Source organism: Vipera ursinii, assembly GCF_947247035.1.
Source record: "Vipera ursinii genome assembly, chromosome: Z".
Taxonomy (NCBI): domain Eukaryota; kingdom Metazoa; phylum Chordata; class Lepidosauria; order Squamata; family Viperidae; genus Vipera; species Vipera ursinii.
This window is the reverse complement of record NC_139517.1, coordinates 26,557,354-26,581,118: the sequence shown is the minus strand read 5'-3', so window position 1 is coordinate 26,581,118 and position 23,765 is coordinate 26,557,354. Positions and strand designations below refer to the sequence as shown.

The window sequence follows — 23,765 nt, the reverse complement described above, 5'->3', positions numbered from 1 at the left end:
CATGCACCAAATTCCATGTCATCATGTCTTGTAACATCCTTGTACCTGCTGAAACTTCTTTTGGCTCAGCCCTTCCCTTTAAATTCCTCTACAGCTCATTAATATTGGCTTCTGCTATTCAGTTTCATGAAGCAAAACATACAATGGCTTCCACTGGTTTTGAATCAGCTCTAGTCTGTGCAATCACATTATGTCATACAGTTTTGACAACTGAGTCTTGTCATCCTCTGTTCTGTTCTGATGTGCTTTATTTAATCCCAGAAGAGGGTAGAGGATTCCTCTGCACTGCAGTGATTTTGTAGAGCTTGTGTGCAGTCTTTTCCCAACTGTGGAAACTCATGATGCAGCCTACTACATGGTCTCCCCATTTCTGCTGCTGTATTGTTATCCTACCATTCTGCTTTCAGACACCCTCAACTGCAGGAAAAGAATGGCGGTCAAGTGGCTTGGATGTTTACAAATTACCTTTCCAGTCATAGCTTCACATCATAGCAATAGGAAAGGACAAGGACACTCATAGAATACTTAATTTCCCTTTTGTGCTGAGTAAAGATAAGATTACTGGCATAAACTGGACACAAACTGCAGACCTCATGTCAGTGTGCGAAGAATACGCGGATGTTTTTGATTCAAACCTAGGGACATACATAGGCCCGCCTATTTCTTTTAAGTTAGATCCTAACATTGTTCCAATTAGGGTTAAACCTCACAGTGTCCCCTTTGCCTTAAAACACAAAATTAATTCCAAAATCGATAAGCTTGTAGAACAGGGCATGTTACAGCCTGTTGATGGGGGGCAGTGGTAAACTCCTATTGTCACCCCACTGAAGGCCAACGGGGAAGTTCACATTTGTGCTGACTATAAATGCACATTAAATAGGGCCCTCAAGCAACACACTTACCTGGTTCCAGTGGTCAACCATATTTTAGCCTCCTTGCAAGGGGGAACCATTTTTACTAAACTTGATTTAGCACAGGCCTATCAGCAATTGCCGGTTGATGAGGCCACAGCTGTGACTCAAACAATTGTGACTCACAGAGGGGCGTTCAAAATTTGGAGTCAGTGTTGCACTGGGTATTTTCCAAGGGATTATGGAATGTATACTTAAGGGCATCCAGGGCATCTGCCCTTATTTTGATGATGTTCTTATTGCAGGGGAATCCCCAGAAGTGTTGGCCAGAAGGCTCAGGGCTGTTTTGCAGAGGCTTCACGAAGCAGGCCTCAAATTTAAAAAGAACAAGTGTAGTATTGGGGTTTCATCAACAGAATTCTTGGGGTTCCGAATTGATGCTAACGGCATTCACCCCACTGATTCTAAAGTGAAGGCCATTAAGATGGCTCCTAGGCCCAAATCAAAAGAAGAGCTTCAAGCATTTTTGGGTCTCCTAAATTTTTATCATACATTCCTACCGCATAAGGCAGCAATAGCAGAGCCCCTACACAGGCTATTTGACAAAAAAAGCTCCTTGGAAATGGACTAATTTACATGGAAAAAGTTTCCAGGACTTGAAAGCACTACTGTCTGAAAAATCCACTGTAACTCATTACATAGAGTCTAAACCTGTATGTCTTCCATGTGATGCATCTCCCTATGGGGTGGGGGCAGTCTTAAGCCACATACAGAAAAATGGGAAACAGGTTCCTATTGCATTTTACTCAAGGACCTTGTCCTCTGCTGAGCGCAACTATGCACAGATTGACAAAGAGGCCCTAGCCATAGTTGCTGGAATTAAAAAAATTCATGGTTACTTATATGGCAGGGATTTCATTGTCTACACTGACCACAAACCTCTGTTGGGACTATTCACAACAGACAAACAAACCCCCACATGCTATCTCCAAGAATGTTGAGATGGTCTATTTTTCTGTCTGCGTACAATTTTAAACTAATTCACAAACCAGGGAACGAAATGGGCCACGCTGATGGCCTCAGCAGACTACCACTGCCACTAATGGATCCAGCTCCAGCTCCTGCTGCTAGAATACTGTCCATACAGCACATACCTGAGTTTCCCCTCCATGCAGGGGACATTGCTGCTGAAACTGCCACAGATGAAATACTTAGTAGAGTGTTGTCATGGGTGTACACAGGCTGGTTGGAAAAAAGTCCAGGCTCTGAATTTCAAAGTTTTTTTGCCAGGACACATGAGTTGTCTGCACATAAAGGGTGCATTTTATGGGGGGACAGAGTCATAATTCCCACTTCCCTAAGAGACAGGGTTTTACAGTCATTACGTGAAGGCCATCCAGGCATTGTCAGAATGAAAGCTTTAGCTAGAAGCTACCTTTGGTGGCCTGGCCTTGATAAGGCCATTGAGAGTCACGTCCATGGTTGTTATACATGCCAGCAATCTAGGCCTGAAATGCCACAGGCCCCAGTTCACAGGTGGAAGTAAACGCATACTCCCTGGTCAAGGATTCACATAGACTACGCTGGGCCTTTTCAAGGGCAGCTCTTCCTGATAGTAGTGGAGAGCCACTCAAAATGGCTGGAAGTAATTCTAGTTCCTAACATGGCTACTGCTAGGACCATCCAGGTGCTAAGAAAACTCTTTACAACACATGGGTTGCCTGATGTCTTAGTTTCTGACAATGGGGCCCAATTCACTGCTGCTGAATTTCAGGCTTTCCTTAGAGCTAATCTCATCAGACATGCAACGTCTGCACCCTTTCATCCATCTTTTAATGGTCAAGCTGAATGCATGGTGAGGACAATGAAGGAGGCATTCAAGTGCATTGTCACAGGTGACTGGCATCACACATTGGCAGAGTTTTTACTCTGCCAGTATTCTACACCCTGCACGGCCACAGGTAAAAGTCCTGCAGAACTACATTGGGGGAGGCATTTGATTACTAAATTGGACAGGTTGCATCCAGAGTGGCAGCAGAAGCCTTTCGACCAAAGCCTCCGAGGGAGCTACACATGGGTGATTGGGTTTGGGCCAGGAACTATGGTCAAGGGAATTTATGGGTTCCTGTTCAATTAACCAAGGCATCCAGACCCCTATCTTATGAAATGGGGTTGGAGGGAGGGCGAATTGTCAGAAGACACATTGATCAACGCAGGATAAAGTTTCCAGAATGGCCACTAAGTGAGGACTGCATCATAGGTCCCTCCAAAGGGCCTCAAGCTTGCGGCCAAGCCAGCCCTCACTTGGACCACCAGGGTTTTTCCTTCTCAGCAGAGATGGAATCTGAGGAAGAACCGGGTAGCATGGGAGTGCAACATGGAAACCCTGACAAAGCCAGCCAGCCGAACTTCAGCAACTGCTGTGCCTACTCTGCCAAATAGACTGACTCTGGGGTGGGCCAATCTGGTGAGGCCAGCCAAAGCATTTTGATTCCCCTTGACACAGGAGCACAAAGGGACATGGGTCTACCCACTGGGTAAGCTGGTAGACCACAAAGTGATGGGAACTTCAAGATGTTCCTCTAGACCACACAAGCCTCCTGTGTACCTCACAGATTACATTGTAAAATAAAGTGTTGTATAGTGTTGTAAAAACTTGTTACCACTAACTACAGAAACTTGTGCATTATGAAACTGCCATTACTGCAATGTAAGCCTGTTCATTAGACGTTGTTTAATCTCATTGTAGCCACAGTGAATTTATTATTATTTTTATTATTATCACTGCAGTTGTATGTGAGTTGACTGATAAGTATTGACAGCTGTCAAGACAAATTGCGGTTGTCATAGTCTGATCTAAGAGGGGAGGGGTGTTATATACTGGGCTTGTGGTGATACACCATGTGCGTTGCTGGAGCAGACAACGGCTCTCCAGTAACCCAGACTAGCTGTCTTCTGTCCTGCATTTGGCTAGCCCCAGGCAGCAAGAATGGGTTCAAACCTATTGGCTGCCGCCTAAGGGCTAGACTTTATATTGTGGCTGGTTGCAGCCAAGTTTCAGTACAGTTCTAGCAAGAATAAAGTATGAGTTATCCTGTACACAGCCTCATGTCATCATTCCTGCAACCAAGAGCCCACGACTTAACACTCAGGATGGAGACGATGCATTCCAGAGCAGTAAGAGGCAACTGAGCCTAGAGAAGACATTATGTGTGACAGAAAGAGGGTGAAAACACCTCCTCCCTAACAGTTCACAAAGTATATTGTGGATGCAAATATTAGAGAGCTCAATCTGGCAAGATTTTGCCTATGTCTAAACAATGAAGAACTTGGTTTGGAAGTATTACTATGTGTTATTCTTGGTCTTAGGCCTGACATGTCTCACATCTGGAGGCTACAGGATTGGGAATCTGTAAATGTTAATATTTTCCCCCAATGAACTGAATGGCCACAGGTACTGTTGTAGAATCAAGTATGCTTTCCAGCACTTGTCCTCTGTCTGGCCACACAGAATATGCTCTTTTGAACTGGATTTCATGAATAAAGGCACAAGCCTTACTAGATGCAGGAATTTTATTTATTCTATTGCCCTACTTAAGGCATTCTGTCATAGGTAAGCTAAAAGAATATTCTATATTTTCTCCGTATACAATGAACTAGAGAGAGAAGAGATAATAATCAAAAAAAATTCCTGAGGTTGGAAGCTGTTTATCTGAATTTAAATGATAACAGGTTTTCTTATCTGACATAAGATGATTTTTTTGTAATAATTTTAAAAATTGACTATGAGAAATAAATCATATCGATTCTGATTTTTAAAAATATATCTCAGGCTCCCCACCTTTCTTTTACCTCCATCTACTGCAGAGCAAACAGCTCACACAAACACAGAAAGGTTCTTTATAGGGGAAGCAAAAGAATAAAAATAAAACTAACTTTTCTAAATATCCCCAGGTTTGATATGTAAGATACCTGTCCCAGGCTGGCAAATTAAAAAAATTAATCCAGGATAATTGCTCCACCTTAGGCTACAGTCAAGAAACAACAAGCTGCATTCCTAGGTTGCTATGCCACCAAAAAATGATGATGTGATATCTCTTGAAGTCCTTTTCAGAGTTTCCGCTTCTTCTCTGTGATGGAATGGTAGATCTGCAGAGTCAGTGGCACAAAGCTCTTTTCCGAATTGTCCAAGAAAAATAGGGGCTCTGTGATGGTGACAGGGTCAAATTCTTCCTTCACCAACTGATTTTTGCGCTGCTTGAAAGTCCCTGTGGTCTCTAAGGCCTCCTGTGGTGAATAGGAGAAAATCAACCCATCATTCCACTGCTCTTCTAAAGCACACCAAACATGGCAGAAGACTCCCTCATTCTCAAGTACATACTGCACTTTCTCCAGAGTGCAGTATGGGTATGGAGGATGGAGTGGATGAAGTAGAGAATTTCATTTGCACCAGATTGGTAAATAGCATATCAAACATATTGTATAAGATGGAACAAGTTCATTTTCCTAGTGCAAGCAGCAAGCACATCACCATCATTTTAAAAAATCCCTTTAAGTGCAACAAAAACACTGATATTATTCTCCATTTGGGGTCCAACACCAGCTTGGAAAGCTGATTTGGATTAAAAAATGATAGAAGAATTTAAATCTTTCCTACAAACCTGCTGCTTTGATTAAAACTGTGCCAAATTATATATACTCTGCCTCAATTAGGCATGTTTTGCTGCAATAGTGGGATAGGTTCTTGAATTCCATCACTTACCTTGAAAACAAAGTTGAAGTATCAGCTTTATGATGAGGCAGAGGAACAGGTTACCTTAGGCAGCAGAAGCTGGGAAGTTAGAACAGGCTGCTGTAGGAAACAGTAATGTGCCACCTGGTCTTGACAAATTTAAGATGTGTGGACTTCGACTCCCAGAATTCCCCATCCAGCAATTTTGGGAGTTGAAGTTCACACATCCAGATACCAAGTTTGAGAAACACTGTATTAAGAAACCCACATCCAATCAAGGCGATAGCAGGATCAAAACCTCCTTTCACTCATGAATTCTATCTATCCAAACAGAGGGTGCTGTTTTTAATTGTTATCAATCCTAGCAAAGTTTATTCACATTATATCAACTTATCAGTAAAACAAGGAAAAAGAGAGGAGACTCACCCGGATGCGAATAAAATGAGGTATAGCATAGTTTGGTAGGTAATTCTTGGTATGTTCATATAACTGCTTTCCATCAAAGGATCTCCCTTCCTTTAATCGTATTGCTGCCATCCCAATCTTTCCTTCATGCCCTAGAAAATATCAGAATGTCCAAATGCCTTTTCAGGATAGAAAGACACAGGTTTGCACTGAATAGCAAGAGAAAATAGGTTGACTTAGCCCTTTGCCTTCCAATTGTTTTTCTCCTGTGAATTCCAGAACCCCCCTTTGGAGAGTCAGTAGGAGCCCATTCACTGTAAAATGAAGAAATAAATACTTACACAAACACTCTATTCTGAACCATATTGATGATATGTATGTGTGTGTGTGTGTGGGGGGGGGAATCTGGAAAATTTCACTGCCAGAAATTGTAATTATATAATGTTGGCATCTCCATTCTCAGTTTTCTGGAGGATTGTAATTGAGAGCCTAAAAGTGAAATACAGCCCATGGATTGTGAATTTAATATACCCATTCTAAGAATTTTATACACCTGTTGTAGTATAAATCGTAACTGTGCAGGATAACAACTATCATCCAGTAATTATGGCCCATTTGACTGGAAAAGATCCAGCATACAGTTCAATGTAGAATCAATGTTTCAATAACTAAACACAAATTAATATTTAACTGATTTGTCCATGTAAAAAAATGATTCAAATGTTTTCTTTATTAACTTTGGCACAACACAAAAGACTTCTGAACTGATCATTCAGTCCAAATGTAATCTTAATCAAACAGATTGAAAAAGAACTCATACCCTGCCCTCTTAACTGTTTTCTAAAATCTGGCTACCAAAGACAACCTTGCAATTTTTATTTTCCTGCAACTACTATGAATCATAGTAAAATATAAATCAACAAAAGAAGGTTTGTTGCTTAACCTAGCAACCTCTATTTCTGTCTCCCTTTGAAAATAAAATCAAGAACCAAAACATCAAAATTTGAACAAAGACTAGGTAATCTTATAAGGCCGTGGTGGCAAACTTATGGCACGCGTGCCACAGATGGCATGCAGAGCCCTCTCTGTGGGCACGCACACTGTCACCCCAGTCCTAGGCCTTCAGCTCAGTTTTATAAACCTTTTCGCTTTAGGCCTCTGCTGCCACGTGCAAAAAAAAAGGTTCAATCAATCAATTTCAACTTCTCATGGAAAAAAGAAAGATCTTGTAAAGTTGAACCTGATTGCTTGAACATTTTAGTCCCACCCAGTCTGCCGTTACCATCACAGCCATGCCCAGCCAATGGGCCACTCCCACCCAATGGGCCACACCCACCCAATTGGCCACACCCACCCGGCACCTTCATAAGTGGGTTTTGGGTTGCAGTTTGGGCACTCAGTTTCTAAAAGTTTTGCCATCACTGTTATAAGGTGTTGGTATATGTAAATACATACCCAGAGAAACATAAGATATTCAATAATCATGTAATCATTCCTAATCATTCTGCCAAAACTTAAAATCCATACAGAAACCTTTTAGAATATGTTTGTCTTTAAACCTGTTTCCTCCCTGCCTAGTAAAGCTATTCTATAGCTATCCTACTGCCACCACTCTTCCAAAAATCTGCCTTATTCAGGAGGTTAAAAAAAAGTAATTTGTTTAAACATTGTGTTAATTATTAAAACATTATTAAAACATCTTCTAATTCCTGACTTCAATTTTTAAGTAATCAGCACTATCTACATACATTAAAATGGCATTTTGCAATAAACTACACTTTTTACTAGCAAGTGTTGTGAACCATTTCAGAAATATTTGAGTTCACTATTATGGTTCAAGAATATAAGACCAGTGCTTTTTTTCTAAAAGAAAAAAAGGTGCCAGAACTCAGAGGTGCTGTCAATTGGAGTGATGCTGGTGTCTTGCTACGGCATTGCCGCCCGTCCTTTGCACACCCGCCCCTGTGGCTCAGAACCACATGCCGCGGGGATTCCCCTCCCCGCAGTTGCCATGCTGTGGCCCATGCTGAGCCCCCACCCGGAGCTGCTCCGAACCCCAACCCAGAACTGTGTTCCTCATGGCAGTGGTCTCCGGCACCAAACAGCCTCTTTCCAACCACATCTATGCAGGTATCCTTAGGGTGCCATAGTTATGGGTGAGAAATATTGGTTGCAAAGTTGGCATTTCTGGATGTAAAACAGATATTTTGGACTTATTTTTGTTTCTTTGCATGTTTGATATTTTTAAAAAGGCATATGCTACTGACTACACTTATGCATATATGTAACATCTTTTTTTAAAAAAGTTTTACAATACATTTTAACTTTAATCCCCCCTCCCCCACCCCTATCCAACCCTCCCTATCCCTCCCCCCCACTCCCTCCCCCCCCCGACTTCCCAGAGCTAAATACAGGGCATAAATTCAAAAAACAAACATAGACACCCTTATGTTATCAACAATAAACTATAAATTCTATCTCTCTCTAGCTCATATAAAATGAATACAAACAATATTAACATTACAAATAAAGTAGAGAAAAAAAAGAGGAAAACAGAAAAAAAGCTTTGCTCAAAATAAATTTTCTTAATCCCAGTCCTTATTCATATTAATTTCAAAAAAAAAGAAAAAGAAAAAAGAAAAGAAAAAAACAAAAAAACTTTCACCTGCTATTTACATTCTCCCACCTTTCTCTAATTTCCAAACAATTTCTCAGTTACACGCCAAAAGCGCCTATCTCTGTTAATCTTAATAATCTCCAACCAAACTAAACTACGATCAAAAAGAGTTCTTGCATGTATCACACCAAATGTCTCACAGTTCCAAATCATCCTTAAATTCAAATAAAAGTTCAAATACAAAGAATATATAAAAAAAAAGATTTAGGCAATCTCTAAGACAACTTGTTATTAATTAGGAGCTTACATACCCATTCTTAGTTCAACACATACTTTAAATCCATTACCCTAATATACTTTTCTAGCAAGCAATCTTAAATTGTGTAAAATATTAACAAAAAGAAAAAAAAACCTTCTTTCTCCTCTATAATAATTTTACTCCATTGACATTCTAATCTAAAAATTAATCAGCAATCTTAACGCCCCAAAACTTTTGGAGCACCTCTGTCATGACCCCCAAAACTTCTTTAGACCGCTCCTCTCTCACATCTTCACTGTAAGCACGCTTTGGAGATTCCATAACTTTCTGCTGATCTTGCTCTTGCTCTCGTCTCGCTCTTCTTAGGGCGGCACGCGTCATCTTCTGGCCTCCTGCAGCAACCGATGAAACTGTGACTTGATCCCCTCCAACATCATTGTCCTCTGTCTGTCTATCTGTAACGTCTTGAGGCTTTCCCCCACCGTATCCTTTTGCAGCTTCCAAAAATGATAGGGGGGTTGCTTTTAACACATTACTATAAAAATCACGTGCCTGAGCCACAGTAACCAAACGATGTCTTTTACCTTCATATGTCGCCACCAATCCAACCGGAATCTCCCATCTAAACTTAATATCACGTTTCTTAAGTTCCTGTACCAAAAATGCAAAATCTTTCCTTCTCCTTAGGATCTTCGGAGGGATCTCTTTTAAAACCAAAACTTCTTGCTCATCCACTACCAAATTAGTATCATAAGCAGCTTGAATAACTTCATCTCTCGTTACTCTCTTTGTAAAATAGACCACCACATCTCTGGGTAACTTCTTCTGTCTTGCAATCCATGAATTTACACGAAAAACTTTGTCCATATTTCCCTTAATTTCAGATGCTGACTGGCCCAGTAGCCCTTCCAGAGCCTCAGAAATCAGCTGCTTTAAATCTTCTTTACCATTCTCCTTTATACCCCTAATTCTAATAGCATACTGCATCTGATTATACTGAACAAGGCTCAATTCTTCGTCCATTTTATCCCTTATATTTTCATTTTCTAATACCTTTGCTTCTAATATAGAGTTCTTTTGACTGAGATCCTCCACTTTTATATCCAGCTGTAGTACACATTCAGCTACGGATTCAACCTTAGACAAAATGTCCCGCCTCATTGCTCTCAGCTTCTCTTCTATCTTCTTCTCCAATTTCTCCATTTCTCCATTCTCCATATATGTAACATCTTTTGCTAGGATACATGACCACTCCTTGTCCAGAATGTGAAAAGTGAAAGATTGTGACTAAACATAGTTTTAATGTACAGATAATACCACCAGAAATTATTTTAGCTTTTTAATAAATGTTATTGATGTTAAGCTCACCATGGAAAACATCATATATTGTTATGTTAATTATTAAATTAACTAGGTTAATTATTAAAGACTGAAGTGCAACATAACTAGATTCTAAATAATCTATTTTTCAAAACACACAACAGTCCAAACAGTAAAAGTAAAGTCTAAATTAAGAATATTTCATTCTTAAGAATTGTTTAATTTAAAGTAGTTTAGTTGTAATAGATGGTTATAGATTCAAAATAGTTTTCAAGTGTGTAGAAAAGATACTTTTTTGTAGCATCAGCTAAATTAGACATATTACATTGAGAAAAATGTTTCTCATTTCTTTCCTCTTTATTGATTTCATTGCAGAGATGTTAACATAGGAAATAGATTATTTTGTTATCTAATTTTACCTTCCAAAAGACAGAAGCAGATGAAAAATGTGATTCTTTCCTGTTGGCTTTTTTGAATTAGCTGTTTTAGATTCTAAAAGTTTAGTTCCTAAAGAAGTAACCTTGTAAATAATTTTAATGTCCTCCTCTAGTGCAGGGTAAACAACCTTGGCTCTTTTATGACTCAAGGACTTCAACTCCCAGAATTCCTGAGCCAGCATGGCTCAGCTTGGAAACCTCTCTCTTTCCCCTCAGTGTGGCTGGCTCAGGATTTCTGGGAGTTGAAGTCCACGAGTCATAAAAAAGAGCCAAGATTGCCTACTCCTAAAGCCAATAGAGGGAGCCTTTTTTTGCAAAAAAAAAGGTGCCTGAACGCTGTTCTGAGCGTTCTATGAGAAAAAAAGCCCTGTATAAGACATCTAATATTTGCAATGGGAGCAACGTCTCAAAGGATTGTGACTGACAGTTCATGCAGTGTCTGTTATGATTCTGGGCATTATTCTTTTACAACCACTAAAGATAGATTTCTTAAAGAATACATTTTGATCTACCTGGCACAGGTACTCCGTATACATTTACTTCTTGAATAAATTCCAGCATAGCAAGGATTGTCTCAACTTCTGTAGTAGCCACATTCTCTCCTTTCCACCTACAATACAGTGAAAATGAAGTTATTACCACCATCTGTCCACTTTTATAACTGAATTTGCCAAAATATAACTTCATTTATTACTAAAACATGATTGTAAATCTCAGGTGAAGCCATTCTGTGTTCCTTCCCAATATTGTCCCCAATTTACAGCAGATTCAGACTAGAGATTTCCTGCTTCACAAGTTATTTACTGAGCTACTTTCCCACTTTGACATGTTCAAGCTATTATATTTCTGTGTCTTTCTAAGTCCAGAGACCACATTCAGCTGAAGTTTATATTTTGGAAAATTTTGCTTATTCATCACTAAAATTCTGCATTAGTTTAGCATACATACATGCACACATAATAATAATAAAATAAATATAATAAAATAAAATAATAAAAAGAGGGAAGGAAGGAAGGAAGGAATTGTTTATAATGTGACTGTCCAGTTGAGGTTCTCAGGTCATATCCAGATATATGGAATGCAGATTTTGCAGACAAAAGGTTGCATATTGTTGTATTTAGTTCTTGTTCCTGGGCACGAACTGGAAATGAAGCCAGTTTTAAAAAGCCTTTTCTGGGTGTCATTCACTTCTGCCACTATGCCCACAGTAATGGCCAGGCATGCTGCTTTTATAGTGATTAGCACTGTTGAATATTCAGTTCTTGAAGGCATTAAGCAAGACGAGGTGTTCAAACAGCAACGTTTATTCCAACTCAGAACAGAAGCAAGCTAATAGCTGCTGCACAGCTATTTATATGGTTAGCCTCTAGGTGGTGACCAATAGGTTTAAAGAAGCAGTTGCCCACCCCAAACCTGATTAAACAGCCTGGAGATAGCAAGTCTAGCTCAGCCCAGCAACCGTTACATAACACACACAGAAAGTAGGTCAGCCATTAAGCAAGCAGTCAGACATAAAGCAAGTGAATCAAACAGATAAGGCCAATACATTACACCCCTTCCCCCCTAGATAGCACAAACTCTCATTTGTTTTACATAATCTTGCAGATACTTAGGTGGCCTTCATGACCATTCAGAATGTCTAGGGATTACAGGGATCTCCCGGTCTACCTGCTTGCCTGCCAGGCTGGTACATCAGGGGTCTGATGTTCAGTGCAGTCGCAGTGACTCGAGTCCCTTTGGCTGGCCTGTCCCAGTCGGCCCAAGCCAAAGTCCAATTGTGCAGTGAAGTCTGCAGGGCTGTCTCTCAGTTCAGTTTGTGTGTCCTGATCAGTGGAATCAGTCTCTGTGTTTGGAAGATGCTCTTCTAAAGCCATCCCCCCGTCACCATGAACAAGAGTTCTTTCAGAGCATTCAAGCTGCTCTGTTGAACTGCTGTCCTGTGGAGGCTGTGTTTATCCCTCTTGGAAGTCCTGAGCTAGCAACTGATCTGCTAGCCGCTGATGTGGCTGATCAATGTGCCGGCGAATGACTTGCCCATCTTCCAGGACCACCTCATGGGAGAGTGGCCCTGATACCTTAACAACCTTTTCTGCCACCCACAAGCCCCTTGCCTGTACTTCCGGGTCCACACCCGGTCACTCACTTGTAGGTTTCTTGGTGCCTTGGGCTGTGCAGTGTCTGAGGCAACTCTGTCAGGGTGCGTCCTGACCAGTTTGGTGATCAAATGCCTGCCCCAACGAAGCTCAGCTGGGCTTTTGTCCATGGCGGTGCAGGGTGTTGTGTGTTGGCAGAGTAGAAAATCAGCCACCCTGTGGTGCCAATCCCCTGTGACAATTCATTTCAGGGATTCCTTGGTTGTGTGGACCATGCATTCTGCTTGACCGTTCAATGATGGGTGAAAGGGAGCTGACGTGGCATGTCTTATAAGGTTTGCCCTGAGGAAGGCCTGGAATTCTGAAGTGGTGAACTGGGCCCTGTTGTCAGAGACTAAGACGTCTGGAGGCCCATGTGTTGCAAATAGTTTCTGCAGCACCTGGATGGTTCTAGCAGTAGTCATAGTGGATATTGGTACCACCTCTAACCATTTAGAGTGCCTGTTGATCACTATTAAAAATAGTTGTGCCTGAAAGGGCCTGGCAAAATCAATGTGGATTCTTGACCATGGTATGTGTGTGTTTTCCCGGTGGACAGGGGCCTGTGGCATCTCCTGTCTGGATTGTTGACATGTATAGCAACCATGTACTTGGGGCTCGATAGCTTTATCTAGCCCTGGCCATCAGAGGTAGCTCCTTACCAGTGCCTTCATCTGGACTATTCCCAGATGGCCTTCATGCAGAGACTGAAGAACCCTGGGTTAATAATGAGCTGGGGACTATGACTCTACTACCCCAAAGAATGCACCCTTTATGAGCTGAAAGCTCATCTTTCCTCATGAAGAAACTTTGAAATTCAGGCCCCAGACATTTGTCCCCCCATCCTGTGTGAACCCAAGTTAGCATACAGCAAACTGTTTTGTCAGCTGCTGTCTCAGCAGCTACGTCTCCAGCATAGAGAGGAGACTCTGGCAAGTCCTGTATGGCTAAAATGTGTGCAGCCGGAGCTGGATCTGGCTCCATATATGGCAAGGGCAATCTGCTAAGGCTGTCTGCATGCCCCATTTCTTTGCCCGGTTTGTGACTCAGCCTGTAGCTATAGGCTGAAAGGAATATAGACCACCTCAGCATTCGAGGGGACAGAATCTGAGGTGTCTGCTTGTTCGTAATGAACAATCCTAGCAGTGGCTTGTGGTCTGTGAAGACCATGAAATGGCGGCCATACAAATAGCCATGGAACTTTTTAACCCTGGGCACAATGGCCAAGGCCTCCTTGTCAATCTGCACGTAATTACGCTCAGCAGAAGACAGGGTCCTTGAATAATAAGTGATGGGAGACTGTTTCCCATCAGCTGACAGATGGCTCAACACAGCCCCAACCCCATAAGGTGATGCATCACACGCGGTGCAAACTGGCAGCTTTTCGTTAAAATGCGTGAGCATTGAGTTTGAGGATAGCAGTGATTTGACTGCCTGGAAACTTCTTTCGTGGACATTGGTCCACTGCCACTGACTGTTTTTGTCTAAGAGCCAGTGTAAAGGCTCTGCCACTGCGGCCTTATTTGGGAGGAACACATGATAAAAATTAAGAAGGCCCAAGAAGGCTTGAAGCTCCCCTTTGGATGTAGGGCTTGGTGACTGCTGAATCGCTTTCAGCTTTGAATCTGCAGGATGAATACCATTGGCATCGATGCGGAATCCTAGGAACTCAGTTGACTGTACCCCAATCTTGCATTTCTCCTTTTTTAACTTAAGTCCCGCTGTGCGGAACTGATGAAGGACAGCTATAATCCATTCAGCCAGGACTTCTGTAGACTCTCTGGCAATGAGTACATCAGCAAAGTAGGGGCAAACCCCCAGAATATCCTTGAGCATACGTTCCATCACTCCCTGGAAAATTCCTGGGGCTACATTCACCCCAAACTATAGGTCTTGACCTTGAAGACCTCCCAATGGGTAACATTGGTTTGGGCAGCTGCTGTGGCCTCATCCACTGGCAGATGTTGATAGGCCTGTGCCAAATCTAATTTAGCGAACACCTGGCCTCCCTGCAAAGATGTCAAAATATGGCTGACAACTGGCACTGGGTATGTGTGCTGTCAAAGTGCCCGGTTAATGGTGCACTTATAGTCAGCACATATGCGTACTTCTCCATTGGCCTTAAGTGGCATTACAATGGGGGTCTCCCACACCCCACTGTCTACGGGCTGTAATACCCTCTGACTGACCAGATAATCCAGCTCTGCATCGATTTTGGGCTTTAAAGCAAAAGGCACTCGATGATGCTTGACCCGGATTGGCGTTACCAGGGGATCAAGCTTGAAGGCTATCGGAGGGCCCTTGGACTCTCCAAGGCTTGGACTGAAAACATCTGCGAACTCTTGGCAGACTGAAGACAAGTTTGCCACCTGTGTCTGGTGAATGCCGGTTACTTGGATGCCCAATGCATCAAACTAATCAAGCCCTATGTGGCTCGTGCATTGGCCTTCCACCACAAAAAAATCTAGTGGGCCAGTAAACCCCTTGAATTTCACTGAAAATGTGGCTTCACCCTTGACTGCCACTCGGGAGTTTTGGAACTCTGTTAGCAAAATGTTAGAAGGTCAAAGTTTTACCCATCTGTTGCTGCGGTTGCATATGTGCCGGAAGGTTCCAAAGGAGAGGATGGACACAGTTGAGCCTGTGTCCAGTTCCATTTTGTATGGAACTCCCTGAAGCTCGACTTGCAGTCAAAGTTTCTGCTTAAGGAGTCGGTGGGCACCAGTGTGGAACACGCTGCTACGGCTGGAGCAGAACCCTACTCAGTGTTGCCCCAGGGCCCCTGTACCTCTCCTGAATGAGTCTTCCTGCTGACAGTCCTTCTGGCGACCTCAGCAGAGGGCGATGATGTGGCCTGGTTTTCCACACACCCGGCACAATGCTGTTTGGAATTGGCATTCCATGCATTGATGGCAGCTTCTGCAGCCCATGCACCTAAGGAATGGAACTGCCTGGTCAGCTGACCTCGGTCCATTCTCCTGATGCCTCTGTAGCTTGTCGACTTCTTAGTCGGAGTTGGCGTCTACCATTCGCTCAGCGTCCTCGTGGTGGATGGCTTTGGTGCTTGGCATGCTTCTAGAGGGCCGCAGCGCCTTAATGGCCCCTCTGGCAGCTTTGTCCGCCATGACCTCCTTCAAGGCCTGCTGTAACGAGAGATTCTCCTTAGCAAAAAGTTTTTGTTGGAGCTCTCAATTCCTGAGTCCGCAGACTAAACGGTCTCTTAGTCTCTCTTCCAAATTGGTGAAATTGCATAGTCGGGACGTTTGACAAAGGGCGGCAATGAATTCTATAGCTGACTTGCCGGGCTGTTGCTCCCGCTGCTCAAAGGTGTGCCTCCACGCTATAACTGACAATTTTGGCTCAAAATGATCTTGGAGCTTCTTCTTCAAGTCCGTGTAAGTGATGGACTCTAGCAGCACCAGGGTGACCAAGTTCTCAGTTATATTGAAGGTGGCTGGGCCGCACATGCAGAGGAGGGTCGTGGCCAACTTGATTTGCATGGAGGTAGTTTTCTACACAGGACATGTAGGATGTCCAACTTTCTGGATGGGACACATCGAATTCTTCGAGCTTCCCAACCTTTGCCATGGCGAGTTGCCTTCATTTCTCGTTTCTCGTGTTGCCTTGTGCTGCTGGCTTCTGCATAGGCCCTAGGATGGATCCTTAGGGCGGGGTGGTCTCCAGTGTGGTTTGCTAGGCAGACCGAGGTGGGGAACGTAGTTCCTGCCAGGCTCTGGAGCTGGCCTCACCCCCTAGTGACTTCAGGTTCTTACGATAAAGCAGCACATCCCACCTTTGTCACCAGTGTTGAATATTCGGTTCTTGAAGGCATTAAGCGAGACAAGGTGTTCAAACAGCAACAAGTTTATTCTAACTCAGAACAGATCAGAAGCAAGCTAATAGCTACTGTGCAGCTATTTTTACGGTTGGCCTCTAGGTGATGACCAATAGGTTTAAAGAAGCAGTTTCCCACCCCAAACCTGATTAACAGCCTGGAGATAGCAAGTCTAGCTCAGCGTAGCAACTGTTACATTATTATTATTATTATTATTATTATTATTATTATTATTATTATTATTATTATTATTATTATTATTATTATTATTATTATTTTATTTGTATACCGCCCTTCTCCCAAAGGGCTCAGGGCGGTGAACAGGGCAATACATGTTAAAAGACAAGAATACAAAAATTAAAAGAGATTAAACAAGATGCCCATGAACTATAACAATAAGTTAAAACACATAAAAAGCAATAAAACCCAAACACATCACCCATCAGGCCAGGCCGGCTTGTTCGAACAGGTAGGTCTTTAGGTCGCGCCGGAAGGAGCGAAGGTCGGGCGCCATCCGGAGCTCAACCGCAAGGTGGTTCCATAAATCCGGCACGCCCACAGAGAACGCCCTCCCCCTGGGGGCCACCAGTCGACATTCTTTGACCGGTGACACCCTGAGGAGGCCCTCTCTGTGGGAGCGCACTGGGTGGAGGGAAGTTGATGCCGGCCGCAGGTATTCCGGACCCATGCCATGAAGGGCTTTGTAGGTCATTACCAGCACCTTGAATCTCACACGGAAGACAACTGGGAGCCAATGCAGCTCGCGGAGCAGGGGTGTAACATGGGAGTATCGGGAAACTCCCAACACAACTCTCGCGGCTGCATTCTGTACCAGTTGGAGCCTCCGAGTGGTCCTCAAGGGCAGCCCCATGTAGAAAGCGTTGCAGTAGTCCAAACGAGAGGTCATGAGCGCATGGGTGACCGTACGCAAGGCATCCCGGTCTAGATAGGGCCGCAACTGGTGCACCAGGCAAACCTGGGCGAAGGCCCCCCTAGTCACATTTACTATATGATCTTCTAAAGAAAGCTGTGAATCTAGGAGGACTCCCAAGTTGCGAGCCCTATCTACGGGGGGTAATAACTCACCCCCCATAGAAAGAGATGGAATATTCTGAATATCCCGAGATGCCAGTACGCACAGCCACTCAGTCTTGTCAGGTTGAGTCGAAGCCTGTTCCTCCCCATCCAGAACCGAATCGCCTCCAGGCAACGGGACATCACGTCGAGGGCATCACTGGGGTGGTTTGGGGTCGAAATGAAAAGCTGGGTATCATCAGCATACTGATGATACCCAACTCCAAAACCGTGCCTCCCACTCCTAATCCTCTGAGACGCCGCAGCAGGATACCATGGTCGATGGTATCGAATGCCTCTGAGAGTTCTAATAGGACTAGGACAGAGGAATGTCCCCTGTCCCGGGCCCTCCAGAGATCATTCACCAGAGCGACCAATGCCGTCTCTGTGCTGTACCCGGGCCTGAAGCCCGATTGGTATGGGTCTAGATAATCCACTTCATCCAGAACCAGAGGGAGCTGATGCGCCACCACGCTCTCAACAACCTTCGCAAGAAAGCGAAGGTTGGAGACCGGACGAAAGTTATTTAACACAGTTGGGTCCAAGGCAGGCTTCTTGAGGAGAGGTCTCACCACCGCCTCCTTCAAGACAGCATAACACACAGAGAAAGTAGGTCAACCTTTAAGCAAGCAGTCAGATATAAAGCAAGTGAATCAAACAGATAAGGCCAATACATTACAAGCACAGCCCTCCATTGGTGGACTCCCACCCTTCCTTTTCTCTTCCACCAACCCCTAGAAAAGAGACCGCCCAGCAGCCCAGTATAAAATGGCTGCTGAAAGGAAAACACACACTGGACAATTGGAATAGCAACTTTAATATATGACAGAATAAAAAAGTAGCAGGCAGGCAGGACTGTCTTGTTTGCTCCAAAAAAGAGGAAATGTCAATTTAAAAATTAGGAGTCCATAAGTTCTAATCCTGTCTTAATTATGAAAGACATCTGGGTGACTTTAGGCCAGTCATTCTCTCTCAGTCCAATCCTCCTCACAAGGTTGTTGTTGTAGGGAAAATAGGAGAAAGAAGAATTTTTAGGTATGTCTGCCACCTTGACTTATTTATAAAAATGCTAAGAAGGTGGGAGTAAACAGAGTGTACAGATCAGCTTTTAGTGGAACTCACCGGAAAGTATCTCCCACTCGGTCCTGGAAATATAAAAATCCATCGTGGTCTTGCATCAAGAGGTCACCACTGTTAAAGTAGCTGTCTCCTTTCTCTAGGACATCCTGGAGAACCTTCGTTTTTGTTTTCTCAGGATCTCCTGCATAGCCATAGAAGGGAGTCCTCGTGGTGATCTTGGCTACTAGTAAACCTGTTTCACCTGCAATTCGGAATCAATTAATCAGTTAATATTCATTCTTAAGCAAGGACAATATTTCCACTTATATCCATTTCTAGAAAAGATTCTAAAACATATTTGTGTAAATTACTAACAAAGAATTAAGGGAGGCTGAGATGCATTTCTGACTCATTAGTCTTCATCAGTCAGTCATACCCTTCTGAGATTCGAACCTGGGCTGATTGCACATTAGGCAGTGTTTTTACCTCTTGAGCCACAGGTTCTCTCTCGCTTTGTTAGCTTTCTGCAAGGGGAGAGATATGTGTCATATGTTAACTATTAGATTACCTTGCTAGGCCCCAAACATGGGGCAAATCTTTATTTCCTGTTTTTTGGAGTTTTGTTTGACATTATGTCCAATTTGCTTTTTTTCCTCCCTTTTGCACATGTGTGCTAGTCATTTCCGACTCTAGGGGCCGGTGCTCATCTCCGTTTCAAAGCCGAAGAGCCAGCGCTTGTCCGAGGACGTCTTCCGTGGTCATGTGGCTGGCATGACTAGATGCCAAAGGCGCACGGAATGCTGTTACCTTCCCACCGGAGTGGTCCCTATTTTTCTACTTGCATTTTTTACGTGCTTTCGAACTGCTAGGTTGGCAGAAGCTGGGACAAGTAACAGGCGCTCACTCTGCTACGCGGCACTCGGGATTCGGCCCGCCAAACTGCCGACCTTCTGATCGACAAGCTCAGCGTCCTAACCCACTGAGCCACCGCGTCCCTTTTATGGGTATATATATATATATGGATCCTTGGTTTTTCGGGTTTTTCCCCGCGTAGAACTAAAGGTGTAGGCGCAACGTTTCGACGAAATCCCATCCGTCATCATCAGGCTAGTGGTTTCTGCTTCCTTCTTCTGGGAGAAGTATGTGGCTGTTTGTTTTTCTTTTTTAAACTGCCAGAGGGCAGGCACCCGCGAAAACCTCAGAAAACAAATATATATATATATATATATATATATATATATATATATATATATATATATATATATATATATATGTATATGTATATGTATATGTATATGTATATGTATATGTATATGTATATGTATATGTATATGTATATGTATATGTATATGTATATGTATATATATATATATATATATATATATATATATATATATATATATATATATATATATATGTATATATACTGTATATATATGTGTGTGTGTGTGTGTGTGTGTGTGTGTGTGTGTTAAATGTTTGTTAAGCATTCAGGATATACTTGCTTAGTCCCAGACACGGGACAAACCTTATTTCCTGTTTCAGCCTAGCCCAAGGCCATCTACAGGCAGTAGCCACAGCAGTGGCAGCTCATATTTGTGTAACGAGCCAAAAAATTTACATATATATATGTGTGTGTGTGTGTGTGTGTGTGTGTGTGTGTGTGTGTGAAATGTTTCTAATTCTCAAAAGTAATAAATTACATTCAAGCAGTTGCTTTTATGTAGAGGAAAGTAGGGTTCTAGAAAAGCTAACTTAATATAGCCTTCTTACTGGTAGCCCAACAGTTATGAAACTTTCTTCAAATTGATTGATGCAGCCTTTTCTACTGAAAGGGTTACACTTGCTTAATTCCCTTTTTTAAGCTCATGAACAGACATTTTCTAAACCTGTACAGATAGTCTTTGACTTACGACCACAATAGAGTCCAAAGTTTCTGTTGCTAAACGAAAGATTTGATAAATGACTTTTGCCCCATTTTACAACCTTTCTTGCCACGCTTGTTAAATGAATCATTGCAGATGTAAAATTAGTAACACTAACTTCAGTAGTTTCCTCCTTGACTTTTCTTGTTAGAAGGTTGCCAAAGGGAATCACACGACCCTGGGACACTGCAATCTTCATAAACATGAGTCAGTTATCAAGCATCTGAATTTTGATCACGGGACCATGGGGATGCTGCAGTGGTTGTTAGTATAAGTCACTTTTTTCAGTGCCATTGCAACTTCAAGTGATCACTAAATGAACTGTTGTTAAATCAAGGACTATTTGTATGATCTTATGAATCATTAAATATGAATTTGACTCTTAGAAGTGGTTCCTAAATGGTTTAAGAGAATTATTAAAATGGATCAGTGTAACAGTTCACAAAATCAACAGAGGCAGGCATGATAAAAAATGGAATATTGCTGGATTTCTTCATTTGAGAATCCAGCTCCAGTCTAGACTTTGGAGGAAAAATCCAGCAAACCCTATGCTGCCTCCTTCTTGCATTTGGTGCCAAAGAACATTGAAATCTAAAAGGAAATTTTGATTGGTGCAACTTATTCTGTCTTTGCATCTCTTGCTAGTAGACTATGAATATGTAACCATTTTCCAGAGAAAATTAATAGAAAATTTAACAGTAGAATAACAGGCTCTTTCCTCCTCTCCCGAAAAGGTCAACCATGTTTGAACAGTTGACTAAAATTCATAAGTACGCATTGCCAGGACCTAGATCCCGTGATGTGGCTACTTATCAATTGATATAAATAGTGCTGGGTGATTCTGTTAATAGTCTACTCAGCCATCATGAATAGTCTCCTCAGCCAGGAGACGAAGGGGCTGCTGCTTTATTTTCTTTGCCTTATATTTTTTGCTTCCTGCCCCAACCAAAGGGAAGGAAAAAGTCCATGTTCATGTTTCACTCCCTTCTAGTGGCTACAGGCATGAAAAATGAAAGAGCAATACAAATATTATAAATGTATTCTATTCTATTTTAAACCCATCCAGGCTAGTAGTCATCACATGTGTCACATTAACAAATGAATGGTGTACAATTGGAGGGGGAGACTTGACCTTTGATTGGGACCAAGATGAAAACAAAATTATACATTTAATAGTTCTGTATTTATCACACTGAAAGGTCTGAGGCTGCAAGATATATGGCCACAGGTGCACTTGAGTGCTGCACAGTATCTAGGAGAAAAATTAGGATACATTCTAATGTGCATAACTGATCTGGGTCTTTTGTATTGAAAAACCTAGGCTCAAGGGTAATGCTAGTTCCAAACACATCTCTAAAAAGAGGCCACAGCTTTGCTGGAGGATCAGTTTTTCTGTCACTTAAGTCATCTAGTCTGGTAGCACCTTTTCCAACCAGATTTATTAAAAGGCTATAGACAATTGTGAGCTTAACTCACTTCATTGGATGCACAGAGCATCCTGGGAAATTAAAATGCTCTGACATCACTTATACTTGTCTATTATGTCTTATGTCTATTAATTATTTTTCACAAAGTTTGTCTGTTTATCCTATCCAGAACCCACAAAATTATTGTTAGCAAATAATGGGATATATTATATTAGAAGAAACACATGTGAAGACAGTTTTAACCTTGTGTTTATTTGTTGAGGTCTGTGATGGTCCTGTTGGCGTAGTTGTAAAAGTGGGGGACAAAATTATCTGATTATCTGGACCCGTACCAATCGGGCTTCAGGCCCGGACACAGCACGGAGACGGCATTGGTCGCGCTGGTGAATGATCTCTGGAGGGCTAGGGACAGGGGTTGCTCCTCTGTCCTGGTCCTATTAGATCTCTCAGCGGCTTTCGATACCATCGACCATGGTATCCTGCTGCGGCGTCTCAGAGGGTTGGGAGTGGGAGGCACCATTCTACGGTGGTTCTCCTCCTACCTCCAGGGCCGCTCGCAGTCGGTGTTGACAGGAGGGCAGAGATCCGCCCCGAGGTCTCTCATTTGTGGAGTTCCTCAGGGGTCGGTCCTCTCGCCTCTCCGGTTCAACATCTATATGAAGCCGCTGGGCGAGATCATTCGTGGTTTCGGGGTGGGGTATCACCAGTACGCTGATGATACCCAACTTTTTCTTTCCACCCCGAACCAACCCAGCGATGCCCTCTCCGTGATGTCCCGGTGCCTGGAGGCGGTTCAGGTCTGGATGGGGAGAAACAGGCTTCGTCTCAATCCTGCCAAGACTGAGTGGCTGTGCATATCGGCATCTCGGGTTAACCAACTTATTCCACCTCTAACGATGGGGGGTGAGGTGTTACCCCCCGTTGATAGGGCTCGCAACCTGGGCGTCCTCCTGGACTCACGGCTCAATTTTGAAGACCACATAGGAGCCGTGACCAGGGGGGCTTTTGCACAGGTTCGCCTGGTGCGCCAGTTGCGTCCCTATCTGGACCGAGACGCCCTACGCACAGTTACTCATGCGCTTGTTACCTCCCGTTTGGACTACTGCAACGCTCTCTACATGGGGCTGCCCTTGAAGACCACTCGGAGGCTTCAACTGGTGCAGAATGCGGCCGCGCGAGTTGTAATGGGGGTCTCCCGATACTCCCATGTAACACCTCTACTCCGCGAGCTGCATTGGCTTCCGGTTGCCCTCCGGGTGAAATTCAAGGTGCTGGTTATTACCTATAAAGCCCTACATGGCCTGGGTCCGAGCTATTTGAGGGAACACCTGCTGCCGGCATCAAACGCCCTTCGCCCAGTGCGCTCCCAGGGAGGGTCTGCTCAGGGTCCCGCCGGTAAAAGACTGCTGGCGGTTAACACCCAGGGGGAGGGCCTTCTCTGTGGGTGCACCTGCCCTCTGGAACCAGCTGCCCGTGGAGCTAAGGACTGCCCCTGACCTTTGTTCATTCTGCTGGGACCTGAAGACCTGGCTCTTTGAGCTCTCCGGCCCAGGCTGAGGAGAAATTTTTAACTGGGGTTTTAAGTATACAGGGTCAATTTAATATTTTTAATTTGGTTTTTTAACTTTTGTATGGTGGATTTTTTAATTCCCTGTAAACCGCCCTGAGTCCTCAGGGAATAGGGCGGTATAT

At 43.2% G+C, this 23,765-nt stretch overlaps 1 protein-coding gene across 1 annotated transcript in view; it reads right to left on the bottom strand.

Moving 5' to 3' along the window:
* Nucleotides 1–4,531: 4,531 nt before the first annotated feature.
* Nucleotides 4,532–23,765, bottom strand: part of LOC310648589 (long-chain fatty acid transport protein 2-like) — a gene marked incomplete at its 5' end in the record, with an annotated part of 40,450 nt that continues 21,216 nt past the window's right edge. The window contains 4 exons of the mRNA XM_083376495.1: nt 4,532–5,138; nt 6,010–6,140; nt 11,134–11,231; nt 18,785–18,983. Of these exons, the coding sequence (XP_083232621.1) occupies nt 4,962–5,138; nt 6,010–6,140; nt 11,134–11,231; nt 18,785–18,983 (605 nt within the window). The 3' untranslated portion in view covers nt 4,532–4,961. The remainder of the gene's footprint in view (nt 5,139–6,009; nt 6,141–11,133; nt 11,232–18,784; nt 18,984–23,765) is intronic.